The sequence below is a fragment of the Mesocricetus auratus genome, unplaced genomic scaffold (assembly GCF_017639785.1).
Source record: "Mesocricetus auratus isolate SY011 unplaced genomic scaffold, BCM_Maur_2.0 Super-Scaffold_100047, whole genome shotgun sequence".
Lineage (NCBI taxonomy): Eukaryota > Metazoa > Chordata > Mammalia > Rodentia > Cricetidae > Mesocricetus > Mesocricetus auratus.
Window position 1 is genome coordinate 2,574,367 of NW_024429224.1, and position 21,076 is coordinate 2,595,442.

Below are 21,076 nucleotides of genomic sequence, written 5' to 3' on the forward strand. Positions count from 1 at the left end.
CGCAGGCTTGGGGAGAAGGCTGCGGGTAAGGATGGAGTGCTCACCTGGGCCCACTCAGGGCTTCAGTCCCTTTCTGAGCTCTGGGGACCCAGGGGCGCTTTGGGCTGGCGATGCTTGGTGACTGCTAGGTACTGATACCTGTGATTCTCATAGTCCCATCTGCTGCTTCCCCCAAGGCCATCCCAGAGACCCAGGAGCACAGCAGAGTACACAGCAGAGTCCAGCACCTTCAGGGCACAATCCACCATTACTACCCGGTGGAGTGTGCCCTCTGCCAGGGCCTTATTTCAAGAAGACCCTAAAGGGAGACGGCCCCACCGGGGCGGCAGACCACGAAAGCAGGGTTGCTGTGTCACCTGGGAGGGTTTTTTGAGATGATGGTAACCTCTGGCTCCACCCAGTGCAACATGTGGCTGTGAAGTTAGACAAAGAGAAGGACTTTCCAGGAAGGGGGCGGGGGCGGCAGTGGAGGAGCACCTTTTTACTCAGAGCTGACACTCAGCCGGAAGGTTCATCTTGGACCGAAGGGACATTTCCAAAGTTGCAAACATCAGAGACAAAGATCAAGGGCAAATGGGAAGACAGGAAAGGCTCCGTTTGGCTGGGGAGGGTGTGGCAAAGGTGGCAGGGCGTCCGTCAGGCGAGCACGTGGTCCAGGGTCCAGTGCCTCCTTAGACTTTCTGCTGAGAGCCACCACGACAGGGACTGCGGGGCAGAGTGGGGCTCAGGAAGCAACAGGGACCGGAGCGAGGAGGGGGAGGGGCCGTGCTAGCTCAGGTGTGGAAGAAGCGGGTTAGGGAAGGGGGGGAGCACTTCTGAGCCGAGGCCTGAAGCTGCAGGCTGGCTGAGTGCTTGGGAGAAGCCCCGGGAGCCCTGGCCGGCCGTGCTAGGGACGGCACGGCCTGGGAAGAGGCTTGTGCACTGGGACCCAGGGTCAGGCCCAGGGCCTTGTCTGGAGCTGAGGCCTCCAAAGGGGCTTGTGTCTGGGAGGGGGCGGTGGCCCCGGGAGGAGCAGGGGGGAGGCGGAGCGGAGGGGGAGGGCAGGAGGAGGGGCCGGGCCTCTGTCCACCGCGTCAGTGCTGGTTGGAGGGACGAAGGGGCGCGAGCCCGCCGAGCAGACGGCTCCCACAGGCGCGCAGAGCCGGCTGCCATGGCGCTGGTGGGGCCTGTGACCTGGGGCTCCAGAAGAGATGTCCACCTCCTGTTGCTGCTGCTGCTGCTGCTGCCGCCCTGGGTACCGGCTGGTGAGTGTGGCTGGGCCTGAGGGGTGCGCCCCAGGCAGACACTGAAGGCCTGGCCTGAGACACTGGTAGCCACGCTACAGGGAACCGTGCCCCGGGCCCCAGAATGTGTGGGGATCCTGAGGTGCGGGCGTGCTGGGACTCACTTGGAGCGCTTGGAGTGTCCTGGTAACTTTCCACTGAGGAGCCTCTGCAAGTGGGGCCTGGAGGATCCGGGGCTGATGCGACCTGCAGAAGCCGCTGGAGACCTGGTGTAGATAGATGTTGTGGTGTGGTTAGGGAAAGCTGGAGATCTTGGTTCGAGCGTCCTTTACGGAAAGCATGCCGGCCTAGGTGGGAGCGAACGCCGTAGAAGTTTCAGAGAACCCAGGCAATCCCCAGAGTCTACTGGAGTCACGCGTTGAGCTAGGGTTCAGGTGGCATGTAAAGTTGCCAGGCATGGCTTTCGGGGTTGGCCAGGCTGTGGAAGTTCTGTCTGAGGGGACTGAGTGTAGAGTTGTGTCCTAGCTGAACTGGCTGTAAGTTGTCTCGAATGTTCAACTGACTTCCCTGGCAACCGGAGGTGTGAGTGGGGCTTGGGGAGGGTGGATTAGATTAGAGAAGGGGAAGGGAACCAGGATGCCGGGCGCTCGCCCCCATTCCTGCCCCTCTGACTGCACTTGAGAGGCAACCATTAGAACTGTTCTGGGTCTCTGGGATGGCTAGGGGTTTGGGGTCATGTGTGTGTCCCCTGCAGACTATCTTCGGCATTCTTCAGCCAGCCTGGAAGGGCGCTCTGAAGCCAGCCTAGGCAGCCAATGCTCTCTTGCCTTTGTCCAAGTGCATTCAGCATTGAGCCTGCAATTCCTACTGGGAGGTCTGGGGGACGTTTTCGGTTTGGTTACTACAGTTACAAGGGCAACAGGGAGGGCCTGGGTTCCACCTGCAGCTGGTGAACCTCCCTGTGGCATTCCCTCTGCCTGCCCACTAAGCCTCTGGGGCAGGAGGGGCATGGGTATACTGCGGACCCCATTTTGTAGGGAGGAAATCAAATGAAGGCCGGAGGAGGAAGGACCTGGAAACTGGGTACTTGAGGCAAATGAGGGTGGAGAAACCAGGCAACCCCAGGCTGTCTGCACACTAGAGGCAGGAGGTTCTGGCTGGTCCCACCTGTACGACACAGATGTTCATGACAGCTGCAGAGATGTTTGGCATAGGACACATACTACAGCAGGACAGGGGTCCACAGGCACATGCCAGGTACCCTGAACTCACCGGTAAACTTGCCGATGAACCCACCGTGTATCCCCACGGGCACAGCACATGCCTGCACACACCAGCTGGGAACACGCCAGCAGACTGCACTGATGCCCATTCGTTCACCCAGGGTTGTTCATGTGAGGTGGTCAAACAGCGTACCAGAGGTGCCGAAGGGAATGCCGTGTCCCGTATATTCTCCTGAACCTCCAATGGGCCCCCAGGGGCAGCCATTTGTCCTGTGACTTCTGCATCTCCCGGGAATCCCCGAAGCTGAAGCAGGGCGCTGCAAACACCAGTACCAGGGGCTTTGTGACTTGAAAGCTAATTTCCATCTCAGAGGAGACAGCTCTGGAGGCTCAGATGCCCGCTCCTGCCAGGCCCTGAACTGGGCCCCTCCATCCTGGCCACTCTGCAGCAGAGGACCGCTGGTTGCTATGGAGAGGATGAGGCATCTTGGAGTACAAAGGGACGCGTTGGGCTGTTCCCACCCCCACCCTTTCCCTGAACACCCAGGGAGCATAGGACACAAAGGGGCAGCCAGTCTTCCCAAACCTAGCCCCTCCTCCAAGCTGAGGGGTGGAGCGTATAGGAGAGAGGGAGGGTGTCACGCACTTCCCACCGATGGCAGGGTGGGGGGAGGGTGCCACACACTTCCCACCGATGGGGGGGAGGGTGCCACACACTTCCCACCGATGGGGGGTCTGCTGGCTGCTGGGTGCTTGCTCCTGCAAAGGTTTGCTGATGGCTGGAGAGCTTTTAACCCTCCCAGCAGCCAGCGAAGCGGCTCTCCGCCCTCCGTTTACAGAACAGGTGGACGGCGCTCGCTCGCTCAAGAGGGCCAGTAACTGTCTAGGGTCACAACAGTGCGCGGTTCGGCCGGGATCACACAAGGGGTGGCACTTCAGGCGCAGATCCAAGTGTGGAGGTCAGAGGACATCTGTGGCCTCGGTTCTCTCATCCAAATTTACATGGCTTCTGAGGATCAAACATCCGTCCTCCACAGCAGGTGCCTTTACCCAAAGAGGCACCTCACTAGCCCTCAGGGGAATTCTAGATGGGAGCACATTAATAGTTACTAGGGAACAGTAGCCAAAACCAGTGGCCGGGCTGAGCTGTCCGGCATGTGTTCTCTCATTCAGAGCCGGAGACCAGGGACTGGAACTTCAGTGTGTACTGGTGCTGGGCACTGCATCTGTACACCTACACTTGCCAGGACTGCTACCAATTACGCCTTTTGGCCTTGGGGTAAACGTCTCTGGAAAAGTGTATCCGGGACTCCCTGCCTTCTGGGGTGTCTTTGCCTTTTCCTGGCGAGTGGGTGTTGAGTGTCAGTGACCCTTACTGCACTGTGCCCCTCGGGACTCTGTGCCGGCAGTGTTATGTCAACTTGACACGAGCTGGAGGGCGAACCCTCGGCTGAGAAACGCCTCCATAAGATGGGCTGCAAGCGAGTGTGTGGGGCATTTTCTTAATTACTGGTTAGTGGAGAAGGGCCCAGCCCATTGTGGGTGGGGTCACCCTGGGCTGGTGGTCCCAGGGTCTACAGGCTGAGCTAGCCAGCAGGAACAGGCCGGTAAGCAGCTCCCTCCACGGCCTCTGCATCAGCCCCGGACTCCAGACTCCTGCTGTTTGGACTGTCCTGACTTCTAGAGATGAGCGGCGATGTGGGTGTTTGAGCCCTTTCCCCCCCAGCTTGCTTTGGTCGTGGTGTTTCAGGGCAGTGACAGCAGCCCTGATGGGGACAGGCAGAGAGAAAGTACGTGAACTCGGCAGAGCAGGCGCTCCTAAGCCGGGCTGAGCTGAGGCTCACGGTGGACAGGGTTCTGCTCTCCCCAGTGCTGGGGCTGCAACCCAGGACTTTTGCATATGCTAGGCAACTGCTGTACCAGGGAACCACACACCATTCCCCAGACCTCCAGAAACTCCTCTGGGGAGGGGAGGAGGGGCTGGGGACATACTAGGTTCATACTAGTTGGGCCTGCGATTTCACGCGCCTCCGTGGATACAGCTTTTCAGGCTCTTGATGACGGGAAGCAGTTAGTTAGTTTTCTCAACAGTCCCTTTTTTTCCCACCTAGAAGCCTGGCCCTAGAGCACAGCTCTCACACAGCGACCACCGACAATGACTGCATGCGTTTCCCTCATGCTCTCCCTCAGGGCAGGGCAGAGCAGAGCGCCGCAGGTCGAAGGAAAGTGTCTGTGTCTGTTAATCTCGCCTCTGCCAGGTCAGCCCAGGCAGTCTGAGAGGTCAGGAGGGATTTGTAAAGATAAGCACTGGCCCCTTGTTACCCTGGCGACAGGCTCCGCCCCTCCAGCTAGGCCTTAGGGAGAGCCCCTCCCCTGCCCTGGTCTGGGCTCACAGTGCCGGCCGGTCGGGGCCACCCCGGAGTGCGGTGGGACTGGAAGTGATGAGTCTCTGGATTGTAAAAAGGGCAGATAAAACAGTTGACACCACTGCTATCTGGGCCTCTTGTACCATTCTGCCTCGTTCCTCTAGAGGTGGCTTTTCTCATTGTGGCCCGGGCTCTGCCTTACCGGGAGTTCTTAGGGTTGCAACCCTCTGCTGGGCTTTGGAAGGACTCACGGAGGAGCAAAGCTCCTTCCCCTGGTGCTGTGGCCACTTGGCATAGAGGGCTCCGGGCCAGTGTCCAAGCTCCAGGTTGGGGTGAGGGGAAGAGAACCTGTGCCCTGAGGGGATCGCAGTGGGAGCTACTGGCAAGGGCCGTGCTGGCACTTCCTAAGAGGCCATAACCACGCTGGCTGGGCCCTGGGGCCTAGGATCACTGGATCACGGCCACTGCCTCTCAGGGGTGTTCACTGCATGTCCAGTATCTTCACAGCGCTGAACCTGTCTGATGCTTTCTCCCAAAGGGGCTCCATCCACTTCCTGCCCCACCTACCCGACCGTCTTTCCGCCACCCATCAGATTGTCTTGTTACCCTCACAGGGTGTCTACCTGGGGCACCTGCACTGACCCTCCCAGTCTGTCTGGTCACAGGGGCAGAAGCAGAAGGCCCACCCACTGCCTGCAAGCCCTCAGAGTACCCCAGGCTGCCCTTTCCCTCAGCCCCCAAGTCCAGGCTTGACAGAGGCCTGGGAATGGATGCCTGGGCTGGGCTAGCTGTGAGCAGAGGGGCCCCTTAGCCAGAAAGTACCTCAGACTCCAGAACCTGACCCGAGTCGGGTTCTGGTGGGCCCTGGGCCCTGTGTGCAAGGAAGAACCCCAGGGAACTTGTGATGGCACTGCACAGTGGTGTCTCCCTGAGTCTGCTGTCCCCATGGCTTGCTGTCCTCAATCTTGGGTTGCTGAGGAGCCTGGGGATCTGGCCAGCAGCCACCCTGCCCCATGGAATGTGGATGACGCCTGACAGGCTGCCAACCTTATCCGGAGGGAGGGGGGGATCTTCATGGGGTGGGGGAGGGGAAGGTGCTGGGCCTTGATGCTGCTCCCTGCTCAGGTCTGGTTAGTGTCAGCATGACAGCCTGGGGGGAGGGTCGGCCCTGGAACTCCAGGTAGGAGGTGGAAGGGTCCCTCTCCCTCACAGCTGTATCTGGCACCTGAGGCTTTGAAGGAGGAGGGCGTTTACCCAAGGTCTCACAGCTCATGGGTCTCTGAGCTGGTTTCTGGGCTTGTTAGTGACAAGCTTTCAGGCCAGCATGAAGTGAAGGAACTTGGCTTCCAAATCAACACAGGGTGCTGCAAATTGTAGACCCTGGTCCAGTACCCAGCGAGTGGGTCAGGGTCCCTATACCTACTCTGTCTTCGGTACTTACGGCAGGTACTTGCTTGTGGGGTGGAGTGGGCACTAGGGATCCTCTGGAAGTCCCAGGCAAGGAGGCAGGGAGGGGCACCAGGGGCGAGAGAGGCTGAGACAGGCCCGCCTTTGAAGTCCATGCTTTCTGTGAGGCTGAGTTTGGACATCTCAGGTTTCAGTTAGGGATGGAATTACCAGACCCCAGTGGGAGCTTGGGGGGGATAGAAGCTGCCCCTCCTTTGTTTCCTCAAATGCTGAGGGGACACAGGCCTGCAGATGGAGAGGCCTGGCGAGCTACTCCCCGGGGCAGTGGGACCAACCTGGCATTGAGGTCTGTTCCTTGTGAACTTACTGTGTGAGGTCAGCAAGTCTTTACCTCCTGGAGATCCCATTGCTTGACTGTAAGGTGAACAGAACAGTCCAAGCCTACTAGGGGTGCGGCTGGGGGCAGGGGCGAGCAGAAAGTGGGAGCCACTCATTCTCAGCTCTGTCTCTGCTCCCTAAATACCACTAAAACCTGCCTGGGCCTGGGGGTGCAGCTCAGTCTGCCCAGCGGGTGCCTTTCACCAAGAAGCCTTGGGTTTGATTCCCCGGCACTCCATCAACCCGGAGTGCTAGTATATGCCTGTAACCCCAGCATTTAGGAGGTGGGAGGGACGATCCGACATTTAAGGTCATATTGGATACACTGCAAGTTCCAGGCTGCATTGGACTGCCGAAGAGCGCTTCTAAAAATAAACACGAAATAAGTAAAGTCCCAGGTGTAGGTATCTGCCATTTGTGTTCTGCTTATAGATGCGCACACAGGCTCTTAAACACAGACAGCTCTGTGTTTCCTTCAGGGTTGTTGCTTATAGTGAGGAAAGGGTTCATTATGCAGACCCTGCCCACGTAGCCAATTTGCTGTCTTTCTCAACAGGACTGGCTCCTTCAGAGACCCCAAGTGCCTGCGCCTCAGACCCGTGTACTGCAGGGACCCAGTGCCAGGCTACGGACAGTGGTGGCTATACCTGTGAGCTGGTAGAGCTTAGAGGTTGTGCTACTCAGCCATGCCACCACGGGGCACTGTGCGTGCCCCAGGGCCCAGGCCCTAACGGCTTCCGCTGCTACTGTGTGCCTGGCTTCCAGGGTCCCTACTGTGAGCTGGACATCGATGAATGTGCATCCCAGCCCTGCCACCATGGGGCAACCTGCCACAACCTAGCAGATCACTACGAGTGCCACTGCCCCCTGGGCTATGCAGGTAATGGGACCAGTCACCTTGGAGGGCTGGACCGAGCAGCCCTATTTGACTATGGCTGAAGTCTAGAGAGGCCTCGGGCTGGCTCGAAGCTTTGGTACCCACTCTTGGGCTGCCTTGGCAGGTGGGCCTGGTTCAGCTGATCAACAGGTGGGGTCAGCGCACATATGTTGAGGTGTTGGTGTGGAGCCTGGAACGCATTAGGTAACTGACAAATACTGCTTTTGTCCCTGCCACAGAGCTGAGCTAGGACCCAGCTGAAGGCAGGGATGACCCTCAGGCAGCCCTGGCAGGGCATACCTGCCTGGTTTGGCTTTCATGACAATGCCCAGATGGTATCTCTATCATTTCCTCAGTTTAGACCCGTGTCAGGCTGCCATGTAGACCCCGTAGGGCTCGCCTGATTGATCCTGGTTGTGATGTAGTGCAGACCTCTGTCCTGGTAGGCATCCTGAATCAGAATCCTTTTCTGTCTGATGCTGCTGTTCTTGTTGCTTAGAGTAGAATAATGTAGAAACAGCTGCCTAGAAATGTGGCTGTCATGGACACACATGGCTTTCTCTTCCAGGGAACACCTCACCCCAGTCCCTTTCTGCTCGCACTGCTGCTTTGTGGAGCTGCCTGACATCAAGAGGGAGGGTACAGTTGGGGACAGGTCCCCAAAGGATGTTTAATTTAGTGCAGTCTGGGTCTGCAGTACAGACCCTGGGGTTTCTGTCAGCCTTGAATTTAGACACCATGCTCAAACTGTGGGGCAGTCTGAAGTCCCTCTCTGGGCAAACGGTAGAGACTGGGGGCCAAGTTCCAGGAAGAACATAGAAAGATGAGATGGGTCCCTGCGTGTTTCCCCTCGCAGCGTCTGTACGTTTGTGCACCGAGAGTGTGTGTCCCATGCGTACGGTGATGCTAAAGGCCCTCTGAGCACCTGCTGGTGTCATGTCTGTGTATGTATGTGGGAATCTGTGCGTGTGCGCGTGTGTGTGCGCGTGTGTATGTGAGCACTGCATGTGCAGGGTGCCCGCGAATGTGCTGTGAGCAGGCGGCTTTGTCTGACTCATTTCTCTCCTTCTGCTCAGAGCAGGGTGGGGGAGTTGGGATTCCAGGCAGTCTGGGCCTGGCTCTCCCTGGCACCGGGGTTGGAGTGGGCCTGGAGGGTCATGGGAAGGAGGAGTCCTGAGGCTTGCTGGCTGGGAAGTAAGGAGGGCTCCAGCTGGACGCAGCTGGCTACTTAGCCCCCATGACAAAACCTACTTAGGTGGGGGGGGGAGGGTCATGGAAATCTGCACGGACAGGACGTGTCTCATAGACCCCACACCTGGGGACCCTCCATTTCTCTCTGTCTCCACGCCTGTCCTGGGAGGGCCAGCTTGTACCCAGGGTTTCCCCGGAGGCAGGGTAGGAGTTAGTGACCACTGCAGTGTGTCCTGTGTGGAGTGCCCCTCTTTGTGGCCCCCGTCCTGACACCCTTCTCAAAGCCACACTGCTGCGCAGAGCTGCTGGGTTTGTCCCCCTTCTCATGCTGTGGTTAACACTGGACAAAAGGCAACGGAAGGAAGGAGGGAAGGAAGGAAGGGAGGAAGGGAGGAAGGAAGGGTGCACTTTGGCTCTTGTGGGGGTGTGTCCATCATGGTGTGGAAGGCAGGGCAGGACCAGCATGAGTCACACCGGGTCTCCAGATGCTGGCGCTCAGCTTGCTTTCTCAGAATTTCCCGGTTTTATTCAATCCAGGATGCCAGCCTGCCTTCCTCAGTTGAACCCTCCTGCAAACTCCTTACAGATATAGTCAGATGTGTGTCTCCCAGGTGATTTAAAGTCACGTCAAGGTGACCACGAAGATTGACTGTCATTACCGGTAAAGGGAAGCCAGCCTGGTTCCAGAGCCGCATCAGTCCCAAATGAACACACAGAAGGCTATATTAGTTATGAAGCTGTTGGCCTTGCTTGTTTCTTACTGGCTAGCTCTGACTTAAGTATTTATCCCATAATTGCTAATCTAAGTATTTCTCTTACGGGAGAGGTTTCCGGGCTTCCTACTCCATGGCGTTACATCTTGACTCTCTGTGTTTCTCCTTCCCAGAGTCCTCCTGGACTCCTAGTCCCACCTATCTAACTTCCCTATTGGCCAACAGTGCTTTATTGACATATACACAGGACTTCCCCCATCAATTACCCCTACCAACAACTTACATTTTTTAAGATTTAATTTTTACTTACGTGTATGGGGTGTTAGAGAGGGACTGGAGTGAGGGGTACTAGGAACACTGTCTGAGCATCCTCATGACAGCCAGGCCTGCTCTGTCAGGGCGAGCGTGAGCTGCTTAATGTGGGTGCTGGCACAGAACTCGGGTCCTCTGGAAGGGCAGGGAGTGAGTGTTCTTTATGGTTAGGCGATCTCTCCAGGTACACAGCCTGACCAGTCCGGGTGAGGAAGTCTGATGGAGTGCTTGCTACTCTCATGCCTCTCTCCTCCACGCTCCCCAGGCTCTGTCTGTTCTCCACCTTTCCCCAGGGCATTGTGCCTCTGCCTCAAGAGGGGTGCCACCAACTGTTATCCACCCGTCCTATCTCAGCCTTCAAAAAGCTGTTTCTGAAGAAGTCCCCCACCCCGCCCTCATTGCCAGCACCCCAGGACAGACCCTCGCTCCTGCCCTCAAGGGATTCAGTTCTCTCTCTTGTTGAGGTCACCGTTAATAACACCAGTCCCTTCTGGGCCTACCCCGCTGTGAGGCTGATGGCAAGGAGGGTCCTCTTGTGTTTATCCAGCATCACCTCCTTTGAATGAGGGAACCACTGGCACCTGGGTAACTGGAGCAGATTGGGGACTGCTGGCTGGGCCCCTATTGCCCCTCTGGATTTGATTCCCATGTCTCCTGCCCCTGTCCAGGCATAACCTGTGAGGACGAGGTGGACGAGTGCTTGTCGGCGCCCTGCCTGCACGGAGGTTCGTGCCTGGACGGCGTGGGCTCCTACCGCTGCGTGTGCGCTCCAGGTTACGCTGGTGCTAGCTGCCAGCTGGATGTGGACGAGTGCCAGAGCCAGCCGTGCGCGCACGGGGGCGTGTGCCATGACCTGGTCAACGGGTGAGCCCTTGGCGAGGTAACCTGGCTGCGGGGAGGTGGGCTGCAGGACGGACACACACTCAGCTCCCGCCCCATCCATGCCAGTTTCCGGTGCGACTGCGCGGACACAGGCTACGAAGGTGCCCGCTGCGAGCAGGAGGTGCTGGAGTGCTTGTCAGCGCCCTGCATGCACAACGCGTCCTGCCTCGACGGCCTCAGGAGCTTCCGCTGCCTCTGCTGGCCAGGTGTGTGGGTGCCTGCCTGCCTCCCTTCCTCCCTCTCTTTCTTGTGTGTGCGCGTGTGTGTGTGTGTGTGGTGAGGGGAGAGCCGCGGGCCAATGTGGTGGGCAGGTGGGAAGGCTTGTGCGTGCATGAGTACAGTCTGGGCCCTCTGGGACCTGTAACTTATGTGCCTGAGTCTCAGTTGCCTGATCTGCAAACAGGGCTGCTAACGGCTGCTGCCCTTGGGTTGCAGAGAGGAGTGATGGTGTAGCTGGCATGCAAGAAGGCCATCTGAGTGTGTTCGAAGCAATTAGTAGCGGGCCATCACTGTCCCCGCAGTCCCTGTCAGCATCCACATCCTGAGCTCGTGTCCCTGTCCTGTGCTGGGCTGGCTTGGCTCATGGAGAGGAGCTGCTGGATCACGTTTCCTGACGCCTTCATGTGCGCTCCAGGCTTCAGCGGAGAGCGGTGCGAAGTGGACGAAGACGAGTGTGCATCGGATCCCTGTCATAACGGGGGCCGCTGCTTGCAGCGTTCCGACCCAGCCTTGTATGGGGGTGTTCAGGCCGCCTTCCCCGGAGCCTTCAGCTTCAGCCACGCTGCCGGCTTCCTTTGCACCTGCCCTGTGGGCTTTGCAGGTGAGTTACCTACTGGAGAAGCACTCAGCCAGGGTGCAGATCCCCAGGATGGATCCAGCCCGACCCGTGACCTGGCCCTGCCAGGTGCCGCCTCTCTGTCTTTCTCCCTGGGTCTCAATCTACCCAGCTGTAACATGGACACTTTTGGTTCTTGGCTCTGTGGGCACAGGCAGCAGCCACGGTTGGTCCTTTTGTAGGGGATGACTGCAGTGTGGATGTGGACGAGTGTGCCTCAGGACCATGTCTCCATGGTGGCAGCTGTCAGGACCTGCCCAGCAGTTTCCAGTGCCACTGCCGGGATGGATACACAGGTGCTCAGGTGGGGCGGGCCTGGCGTGCAGGGTATGCTCCTTCTGGAGCATTCATCCAGGACCTGAGGCTGAGGGCGGGTGTGGTCCACGGGTGACAGCTGGGGGTGTGCCCAACTAGAAACCCAGCTTTGTAAGTGTAAGCGGAGGGGCTTGTCAGTTTAGTATAGTCAGGAGGGTCGCACGCGTGGGTGGCATCAAGGCTGCCGGATGGCCTGCCCTGGGGAATGCTGACTGATGATGGCCGGTTGGTGACTTCAGCCCTGTAGATACTGAGTTTCTGTGGAGCCAGGGTCAGCCTGGGAGACCCTAAAGAGGGGGCCTGGACTGGGGTCAGTGCTGGGGCTCATGTACAAATGTCTGGTGTCTGAGGCTGCAGGCTGTCTGGGAGAAACAGCAGAGTGATAGCCCTGAACCCTGCTATCAAATCAAACGAGGACCTCAGCCAAAACAGAAGAAAGACAGAGCTGTGCACCCCCGTCCACCCCCGAAGGCCGTGCGTGCCTTGCCTCTTGGGCACAGCTGTCAGTGGCTGGGGTGCAAAGCTCTCCTTGCAAACACAGGGCCACCCATAAACCTGCGCACAGACTTCTCCTCTCTAGTGACCCTGCCCCCACTGGAATGCGGGTAGTACTCCCCCACTTGAGAGCATTCCTGCCTAGCATACAACAGGAGCTCCTTTTCCTGCAGGTCCTTGGAGGCAAGTTCCTTTGCTTGGGGAAGAAGCTGGAAATACTTTCCCTCCTTCCTATCTTGACCACTCAAAGATATTAGAGCTTGACAGGCGTGGTGGCGCACACCTTTAATCCCAGAACTTGGGAGGCAGAGGCAGGCGGATCTCTGTGAGTTTAAGGCCAGTCTGGTCTACAAAGTGAGTTCCAGGGCGGCTGGGACTACACAGGGAAACCCTGTCTCCAAAACCGCAAAACTAACAAACAAGATATTAGAGCTCAGTGCCCTCACATTGGGCGGCCCATGTCAAATCCCCTGTCCCTATTGCCTGCGTCCCTCCCTCCCACGCCTCCCCGAGTGGCTCACTCCTCCATAGTCGTCAGGTAGGCCTTGCCGTCTCAGCTCACAGATACATGGCAATGAAACCTGGAGAATGGCGTCTATAGAGTGTCTGTGGGAACTCAGCTCCTTCCAGTTAAAAAGTTAGTGGGTGGCAGGGAGATCTCTGAGTTTGGAGTCCTGGAGGAGAGGTCCTAGTTGGTGGGGGAGGTCCACCTGGCATTCCTGAGTTGTCTGGCGGGAGGTCAGTGGCCCAGGCTGGGAGCCTCCTCCTAAGCCTTGAAGCATCTGTAGGTGACAATGGGGCCGTGGGGCCTGAGCCCCTTTCTGGGGAGCCTGTGTCGCCCAGCTGGCGGAGGACTGGGGCCTCCCAAAGGGAGAGTTTATAGTGCTTTGAGGAGGAAGCTGTAGCTGTGTGGGCTGACTGATCCTGACTCCTCTGGGCCTGGGTCTCCCCAGCTGAGGTGCGGAGTGAGGATAGCCTTGACTTGTGCTATGGAGGCTCTGGCTGAACTGGGGTTTCCCTTAGACCTTTGATCCTAGAGAAGAGGGGGTGTCACCTTCCAGGCAACACACGGACCCTTGGGCAGACCCTAGGGCAGGGGACTGAGGAGTGGATCCAGGTGTTATCAGTGGCTGTGGCTGGTTCACGTCTATGAAGGTTATACCAAGCCCTGTTACTGGGTTCCAAGGACAGATTCGGGCTCCAGAGGAAACAGCTGAGTGAGCAGACATTCTCAGCTCAGGGTTCCGGGGAATTGTGTCTGAGTGATGGAGTGGTGGTGTAGTTTGGGCAGGTGTGCAGGAGGGAAAGCTCTGGGCCCTCTGAGCTTTGTGGGGCGAGGAAGGGTTTGAAACATGAACGGCTGGGTCATATGTAGCGAAAACGTGTGGTGTGACCCGGTGACGCCTTGGAAAGAGACTTGGTTACTGTGAAGAGGAGAGAGCTCTGAGGGCAGTTAACCTGGAGGCTGCCAGACCAGCTCCAGGAGCTGACAAGGCAAGAGGCACTGGGTGGAGAGTCGAGTCAGGGAGAGCTTGGGGGTCAAACCCACAGGGCGTGCAGACTTATCAGACATGGCCAGGAGAGGGGGCCCTGCGGGCCTGGCTTATAGGTGCCCAAGTCAGCATCACCAAGAGGCATGTGAGCTCTGGTTGGAGGCTGTGGCTCTGGCCTGGTGTGCTGACTTTTGCTGGTCTCCCCTGTAGGCCTGACTTGCCAGGAGGATGTGGATGAATGCCGGTCGGAACCGTGCCTGCATGGTGGCACCTGCAGTGACAGCGTGGCAGGCTATGTCTGCCAGTGCCCTGAGGACTGGGGCGGACATGACTGCTCCGTGCAGCTCACGGGCTGCCAGGGCCACACCTGCCCATTAGGTGCCACCTGCATCCCCACCTTCAAGTCTGGGCGCCACAGTTACGCCTGCCACTGCCCACCGGGGACCTCCGGGCCTTTCTGTGGCCAGAATACCACCTTCTCGGTCATATCTGGGAGCTCTGTGTGGGGACTGGTGCCAGCTGGTGACTCTCTGGGTCTGGTACTGAGGTTTTGTACCACACTGCTTGCTGGGGCCCTGGCCTCTCTCAAGGACACCCAGGACAGCTTGGAGTTGGTACTGGTGAGGGCCACGCTCCAGGCCACACTCTGGAGACATGGCATTGCCCTAGCTGTCCTTACACTGCCAGACCTAGCCTTAAATGACGGCCGCTGGCACCAGGTGGAGGTGGCGCTCCGCCTGGGATCCCTGGAGCTGCGGCTCTGGCACGAGGGCTGCCCCGGCCAGCTCTGTGTGGTCTCTGGTCCTGTGGCTACAGGTCCCACAGCCTCGGTGGCCTCTGGCCCTCCTGGGCCCTACTCCGTCCATCTTGGCGGCTGGGCCTTTGCAGGCTGCTTCCAAGATGTGCGTGTGGAGGGGCACCTTCTGCTGCCGGAGGAGCTCAACGGAAATGTGCTCCCGGGTTGCAAGCGCAGGGAACCGTGCCGACCTATGCCGTGTGCCCATGGAGGGGCCTGCGTGGACCTGTGGACTCACTTCCGCTGCAACTGCCCAAGACCCTACCGCGGGCCCACATGCACTGATGGTAAGGGCCAGCGGGTGGGGAGGTAGCGTCAGCGCTGGGCCTCTGACCTGCTGGCCTCACCCCGGTACTGTCTCTCCCTGCAGAGGTCCCTGCTGCCACCTTTGGCTTGGGCGGCACCAGGAGCTCAGTCTCCTTCCTGCTCCACCAGCCGCTAGGCCCAAACCTCACTGTGTCATTTTTCCTCCGTACTCGGGAGCCTGCTGGTCTGCTACTCCAGTTCGTCAATGAGTCAGTGGCTAGCCTAACTGTGTTCCTGAGAGAGGGCCAGGTCCGGGCTGAGGTGCTGGGCCACCCTGCTGTAATCCTCCCTGGACGCTGGGATGATGGACTCCGCCACTTGGTGATGCTTCGATTTGGCCCTGACCAGCTGCAGGACCTGGGCCAGCAACTGTATGTGGGAGGGAGGCTCTACCCTGATGGTACCCAGCCCTGGGGTGGACCCTTCCGAGGCTGTCTCCAGGACCTGCAACTCAGCGGCCGCCACCTCCCCTTCTTCTCGCCGCCAATGGAGAACTTAAGTTGGCCCGGTGAACTGGACGCTGCTCAGTCGCATAACCTCACCCAGGGCTGTGTCTCTGAGGACGTGTGCAGTGTGAGCGCCCGTGGCAGGGTCCTCAGCTAGGATCTGCGCTATGACATAGGCAAACTGAGGCTTTGACAGTCCCCGACCTGCTCAAAACCGTGCCATTAGAGTGGCAGAGTAGGGGTGTGCCCGTTCCTCCTGGGCAGTCGTTCTTTCCTTCCGGTGGTCCCAGGGTCCCATTTGTCCCAGTCTGAGATGACACCCTGACCGGGACAGAGGATGGGCCTTAACCTTTCTGCGGTTGCCGTTTGTGGGAAGAGGCTGCGAGGGTTATGGTTATGAGCAGAGCATAAGGGGACCCAGTGGGGACCAGGCGAGCCTCTTTACTGGCTGGGCCCCTCAGACTGGGTGGGTCCTCCTCTCCGGGCCCAGTTTCCCACCTATGATGTAGGGGTGATGGCAAGTGGTCCTGGGGGGTGGGTGCTATTTTCCCGGTTGCTCATTGGTATCCTGACTCTCCCATAGCCCAATCCTTGTTTCAATGGCGGAACTTGCCACATCACCTGGAATGACTTCTACTGTACCTGTCCTGACAACTTCACAGGGCCCGCCTGTGCCCAGCAGCTGTGGTGCCCCAGCCAGCCCTGCCTGCCACCTGCCACCTGTGAGGAGGTTCCAGACGGCTTTGTGTGTGAGTTCGGGTGCTGGACAATGAAGTTGGTTAGAAGCTTTAGGGTTTATGGGCTGTTGGGCCAGGAGTGCCAACAGCACCAGTGTGGTGGGCCACTGCATTCTGAGGGACACGGACTCTTTGGGTTTTCAAGGCAACTTCAAGTGAGTCACAGGAGAGGAACGTTAGGAAGGGGGTGAGGCATGTGTGAGGTTTTGAGGTTCTTAAAGGACAGCAGAAACATAAGGTTAGATGGATTGAGAAGTTGGTAGGGATTTGAAGCCCAGCTCAGAGACCAAGGGTCCCATGTTGCTCACACTAATATCAAACTCATTATGTAGCAAAGGGACTCCAGATGTGGGCCCCCACACCCAACGTGTGGGGGTGCCAGGGATGGAACCCAGGACCTTCTATATGCTCTGTACCAACATGCCAGCCTTACAGAGGGTTGTAAGTGGCCGAGGGATGGGGTTGGACGCGGTGAAGAGTGAGCAGGCTGGACTTGAGGCGTTGATGTTGTTGACGTGTCTAATGCTTTCAGGGTAGCAGGTATTGTGGTCCCCTTAGGATCACCATGGAACTGATTCCCTCCAGATGGAGAATGCATAAGGGTAGAAATGGGAGGCTGTAGTTTCTGAGGTCAGGTGACAGGTGCCTGCCCGGGTCAGTCCTTGTGGACAGTGAACCCCATCACCTGCACGCCGGGAGGTGGGTAGGAGTGGTGTGTGGCGAAGGCTGGCAGGTCATTTCCCAGTGGCTCTAACTCTCTCTGCAGGTGTGGCCGAGACTACGGTTCGCGAGGGTCCTCCTGCTGTGTTCAGCGGCCACAACGTGTCCTGGGCTCAGGCGCTGAGCGAACTCACCCTGGCCTTCCGCACTCGCGACCCGGAGGCTGGGCTGCTGCGCGCCGCCCCGGGCGCCCACTCGGGTATCTGGCTGGCGGTGCGCAACGGCTCACTGGCAGCAGATGTGGCGGGCTCGGTGCTGCCCGAGCCCGGGCCGCGCGTGGCCGATGGCGCCTGGCACCGCGTGCGCCTGGCTCGGGAGTTCCCACATGCCTCCACCTCGCGCTGGCTGCTGTGGCTGGATGGCGCGGCGATGCCCATGGCTTTGCAGGGCCTGGGCGGCGACCTGGGCTTCCTGCAAGGCCCGGACGCCGTACACGTGCTGCTGGCTGAGAACTTTACCGGTTGCCTGGGCCGCGTGGCGCTGGGCGGTCTCCCGTTACCCTTCGCAGCGCCGCGGCCCGGTGCGATCTCCGGAGCCCGCGAGCACTTCGTGGCCTGGCCCGGGTCGCCGGTCATGCGCCTCGGCTGCCGCGGTGCGCCCGTGTGCGAGCCTTCGCCCTGCCTGCACGGCGGTGCCTGCCGCGACCTCTTCGATGTCTTCGCCTGTTCCTGCAGCCCATCCTGGGAGGGACCCCGCTGCGAGGTCCGTGCCGATCCGTGTCGCTTGTCTCCCTGTGCCCGGGGCCAATGCCACGTGCGCCCCGATGGCCGCTTCCAGTGCCGCTGCCCTCCAGGCTTCGCAGGCCCGCGTTGCAGGTGCGGGTGGCAGGGGACCTGCCGTCTGGACCGCTGTGGCTGTGGGCAGAGGGGTTTTAAGGGATGAGTTCTCCTTAGCATCCTTTTGGAAATGGGAAACCCACTCTGTTTGATGCGCATAAAGAGGTTAAAATACAGGCTAAATCTGAATTCAGAGCAACATTGTGGTTTGAGGAGAGTTAAGAGGGCAGAAATAATTAGGGGCATGATTTGGGGACTTTGAAGCAAGCTTCCTTCGGCGATGCTCTCTGTGCATCCCCAGGGTCAGAGCCCTTGCAACTCTCCCCATTTCCTCCTGGAGGGCTGTCTAGCCCTCTCCTCAAGAAGTTTAGGAACTGTTTTGCCCTGCCCTTTAATCTCAGCACTTATCAAAGGCCTCGGCTCTTGTGGGGTGGGGGCAGCAAGAGAACCCATCAGGCCTGTGTTCCTTTGCTCCCATTGGGCTGTAGAGGGTGGGCGTTCCCCAGATGAGCGCACTGTGGCCAACTCCCAGCACCGCGCCTCCACCCAGCCTTGCGCTTTCTCTGCAGGTTGCCTGTTCTGCCTCAGGGATGCGGCCTCAACTCTACCTGCAAGGATGGCACCCCTTGTGAGGGCGGTTCCCCAGGCACCAACTGCAGTTGCCAGGAAGGCCTTGTTGGCCCGAGGTGGGTCTGGGAGCCAGGTCCTGGGAGGTTGACTGGGAGGCTGCCCCTGGATTCCCAGCCTGGGCAAAGGAAATGGGGTCCTCCTTGTTTTGCCCTCACTGTCATCAGTGCGGATAACCCACCACTGCCACTTGGTTCTTCTGGGACTTCCAAGACCGTTGTCTCTTAGGTGGATGCCAGCAGGACACATAGCCAGTTTTTCCGGGGGTGGTTTGAGACAGGATTTCTCTGTGTAACAGTCCTGGCTGTCCTGGAACTCTGTAGATCAGGCTAGCCTCTGCCTCCCAAGTGCTGGGATTAAAGGTGTGGGGCACCACCTCCCGACTTTTCTTTTTTGATACGGGTTTCTCTGTGTAACCCTGACTGTCCTAGAACTCACTCTGTAGACCAGGCTGGCCTAGAATTCACCTGCCTCTGCCTCCCAAATGCTTGGATTAAAGGACCTGGCAGTCCACCTAGTTTAAGGCCCTTTGGTGCTCAGTGGACACCGCCAAAATGCATCCCGTGGTCCTCCAGAGTGCAGTTGGCGCCTCCCTGCACACGCTCTTCCCTCTCATGGTGCAGGTGCCCTTCTCAGTCGTGAACATTGTGCTCAAGGGCAATGGGTAGGTGACGGAAGTCATCTTCAGCTCTGGGCACTTGACAACGAACCAGGCTCAACAGTGGCTAGACAGGCTTTGATGCTTGGGTGGAGGAGGGGAGCAGTTATGGGAATGAGAGGCAGCTGTGGGGTGGGGGCGGAGTTGGCTTTCTTAGCTTTTGTGTCTTCCAGGTGTCAGAGTCCTGACCTATCCTGTGAAGTCAACCCTTGCTTGAATGGGGGCACCTGCCGGGCAACCAGTGGCGTATCTGAATGTACTTGCAGTGCAGGATTCGCTGGCCAGTTCTGTGAAATGGTGGTGAGTGGTTCTCAGGGGTGGGCTGCCAGTTCTATTTGGACTTTAGCAAAAGAACAGTGGACAGGGAGGGTATGGCCCTGTGGGTTAGCACTGGATGAGCTTTGCTGGGGGTGGAGGACACTTGGGCCCATTTCTAGGACCCCACATAGGAGATATTTTCACTTCAGGGAGAGCTTGGGGATCCCACCAGCTCAGGCATGGTCCGGGGCTTCCGGGTGGTATCAGTGCCACCAGCGTAGTGACAGTGGGGACAGGTTGGGATCTTCCAACTCTACTCTGGGACTGGATTCTGAGCCCACAGGATCACGGAGCTTGTAGTCTCTTTGGGCTTCAGAGCAGTTTCTGAAGCAGATCAGGCTCGGGTACTGCAGGTAACCCTGCCCCAAGGAGGCTCAGCTGACAGAGATCTGGGCCTGTGGGAACCAGCACCAGGCCTTGGAGAGGCTCTGAGTCCAGGGTGGGTGCTGACATAGGGTTTTCTGGAAGGGCAGTCTGGGGACGGTCTTGATCCCTGTAGGGGTCTGACAGGCTGGTTGTAAGCCAGTCCCCATCTGCTTCTGAGAGGTGTCCTTCAAGCTGAACTTTTACAGGCTTTGCTTCCCCGCCTACCCACCATATACACCCCCAAGGGGAAGGAAATGACCTTGAGCTCCTGATGGAATTCAGGAGAGGGGGAAGGTTTATAGTTTTGGGGCCCCTTCTCCAGGCTGGAATGCTGGGATGGGGATAAAAGCTACAGACAGTAGGCTGAGACGCCTCAAGATGTGGGAGATGGGTGAGTCTGGATTGTGGGGGCTGATTTTGGGCGCTTGGAGTCTTCAATGGAAGCACTGTGACTGAAGATGGGGAAATGCTGCCCTCGCACCCAAACCAGGCTCAAGTCTGCTGGGGACAGGCTGTCGGAGCAACTCCTTGCAAGGAGGCAGGCCACAGTGAATCCTGTCTGTCTGTCCTTGTCATTAGTGGGCTCAGGTCATCCTAGCTCCTTTCTGCTCTTTACTTCAGCCGACTGTTGTTGTGACACCCCGCCACCACAGGCACTCCTGGAATGTCTGCTGTCCACCCTCCTAGCCAGGCCTGTGCAGCACTCCCCTAGCATTGGCTTGGACAGGTGGCTTCCTGGCTTCTGCCTTCACCCCAGGAGCTGCCTCTCCTGCTTTCCTGAGTCTTCATCTCCCATCTCTTGCAGAAAAGCCCGCCTTTGCCCCTGCCATTCCCGCTGCTGGAGGTAGCAGTGCCTGCAGCCTGTGCCTGCCTCCTCCTCCTCCTCCTCCTGGGCCTGCTCTCAGGGATCCTGGCTGCCAGAAAGCGCCGCCAGTCAGAGGGCACTTACAGCCCAAGTCAGCAGGAGGTAGCAGGGGCCCGTCTGGAGATGGACAGTGTCCTCAAGGTGCCGCCAGAAGAAAGACTTATCTAAGCTGTCCTGGCTGCTGGAGCTATGCCCTGGAGGTCCTACAGGATCACTGCAGAACATCACCTGGAGGCCCAAGGAGACTAGTTCCAGAACTGGTACATCCGCAGGATGTGCCCATTGTCGGCAACACTTGCCCCAGTCCATGATGGACTCAGAAAATGGGGAACAACTCAGGGAATCAGAGGAGGCTGTGGGAGTATGAATGTCTCTGACCTGCTGGGCTGTATAAGGAGGGTGCATGTGGTGCCCACGGTGTGACTGACAGGCGTGTGTGTATGTGTGCATGTGTGTGTGTGTGTGTGTGTGTGTATCTTTCTGTCTGTTTGTCTGTCTGTCTGTCTCGGGGAAAGAGAGGACAGGAGAAGAGAAGGGAGGGAGGGAAGGAGGGGACAGGAGGGAGACATACACACACACAGAGAGAGAGAGAGAGAGAGAGAGAGAGAGACAGACAGACAGACAGAGAGAGAGAGAGTTATGTGGGAATGTGTTGGTTTGCAGATTGTCCTGCACGCCCTGTGTGTGTCTGTCTACATGACTGTAATGGGGCAAGTGATCTCACAGGGGTAGGGGCTGCTTCACAACTGGA

The 21,076-nt window shown here is 58.4% G+C and overlaps 1 protein-coding gene across 2 annotated transcripts; it reads left to right on the forward strand.

Annotated features, from left to right (window-relative positions):
* Positions 1-1,098: 1,098 nt before the first annotated feature.
* On the forward strand, positions 1,099-20,858 carry Crb2 (crumbs cell polarity complex component 2). Of its 2 annotated transcripts, XM_040735561.1 has the most exons (14): positions 1,099-1,244; positions 7,154-7,246; positions 7,363-7,477; positions 10,359-10,554; positions 10,639-10,778; positions 11,207-11,392; positions 11,590-11,703; positions 13,921-14,793; positions 14,877-15,385; positions 15,842-16,007; positions 16,762-17,530; positions 18,061-18,177; positions 18,950-19,076; positions 20,266-20,858. In XM_040735561.1, the coding sequence occupies exons 1-14, from the start codon at positions 1,191-1,193 to the stop codon at positions 20,491-20,493; spliced, it is 3,687 nt and encodes a 1,228-aa protein (XP_040591495.1). In that variant the 5' UTR covers positions 1,099-1,190; the 3' UTR covers positions 20,494-20,858. The 2 variants fall into 2 exon arrangements, with proteins under 2 accessions (XP_040591495.1, XP_005082151.1); XM_005082094.4 differs by having other exon boundaries at positions 7,154-7,477.
* Positions 20,859-21,076: the final 218 nt, after the last annotated feature.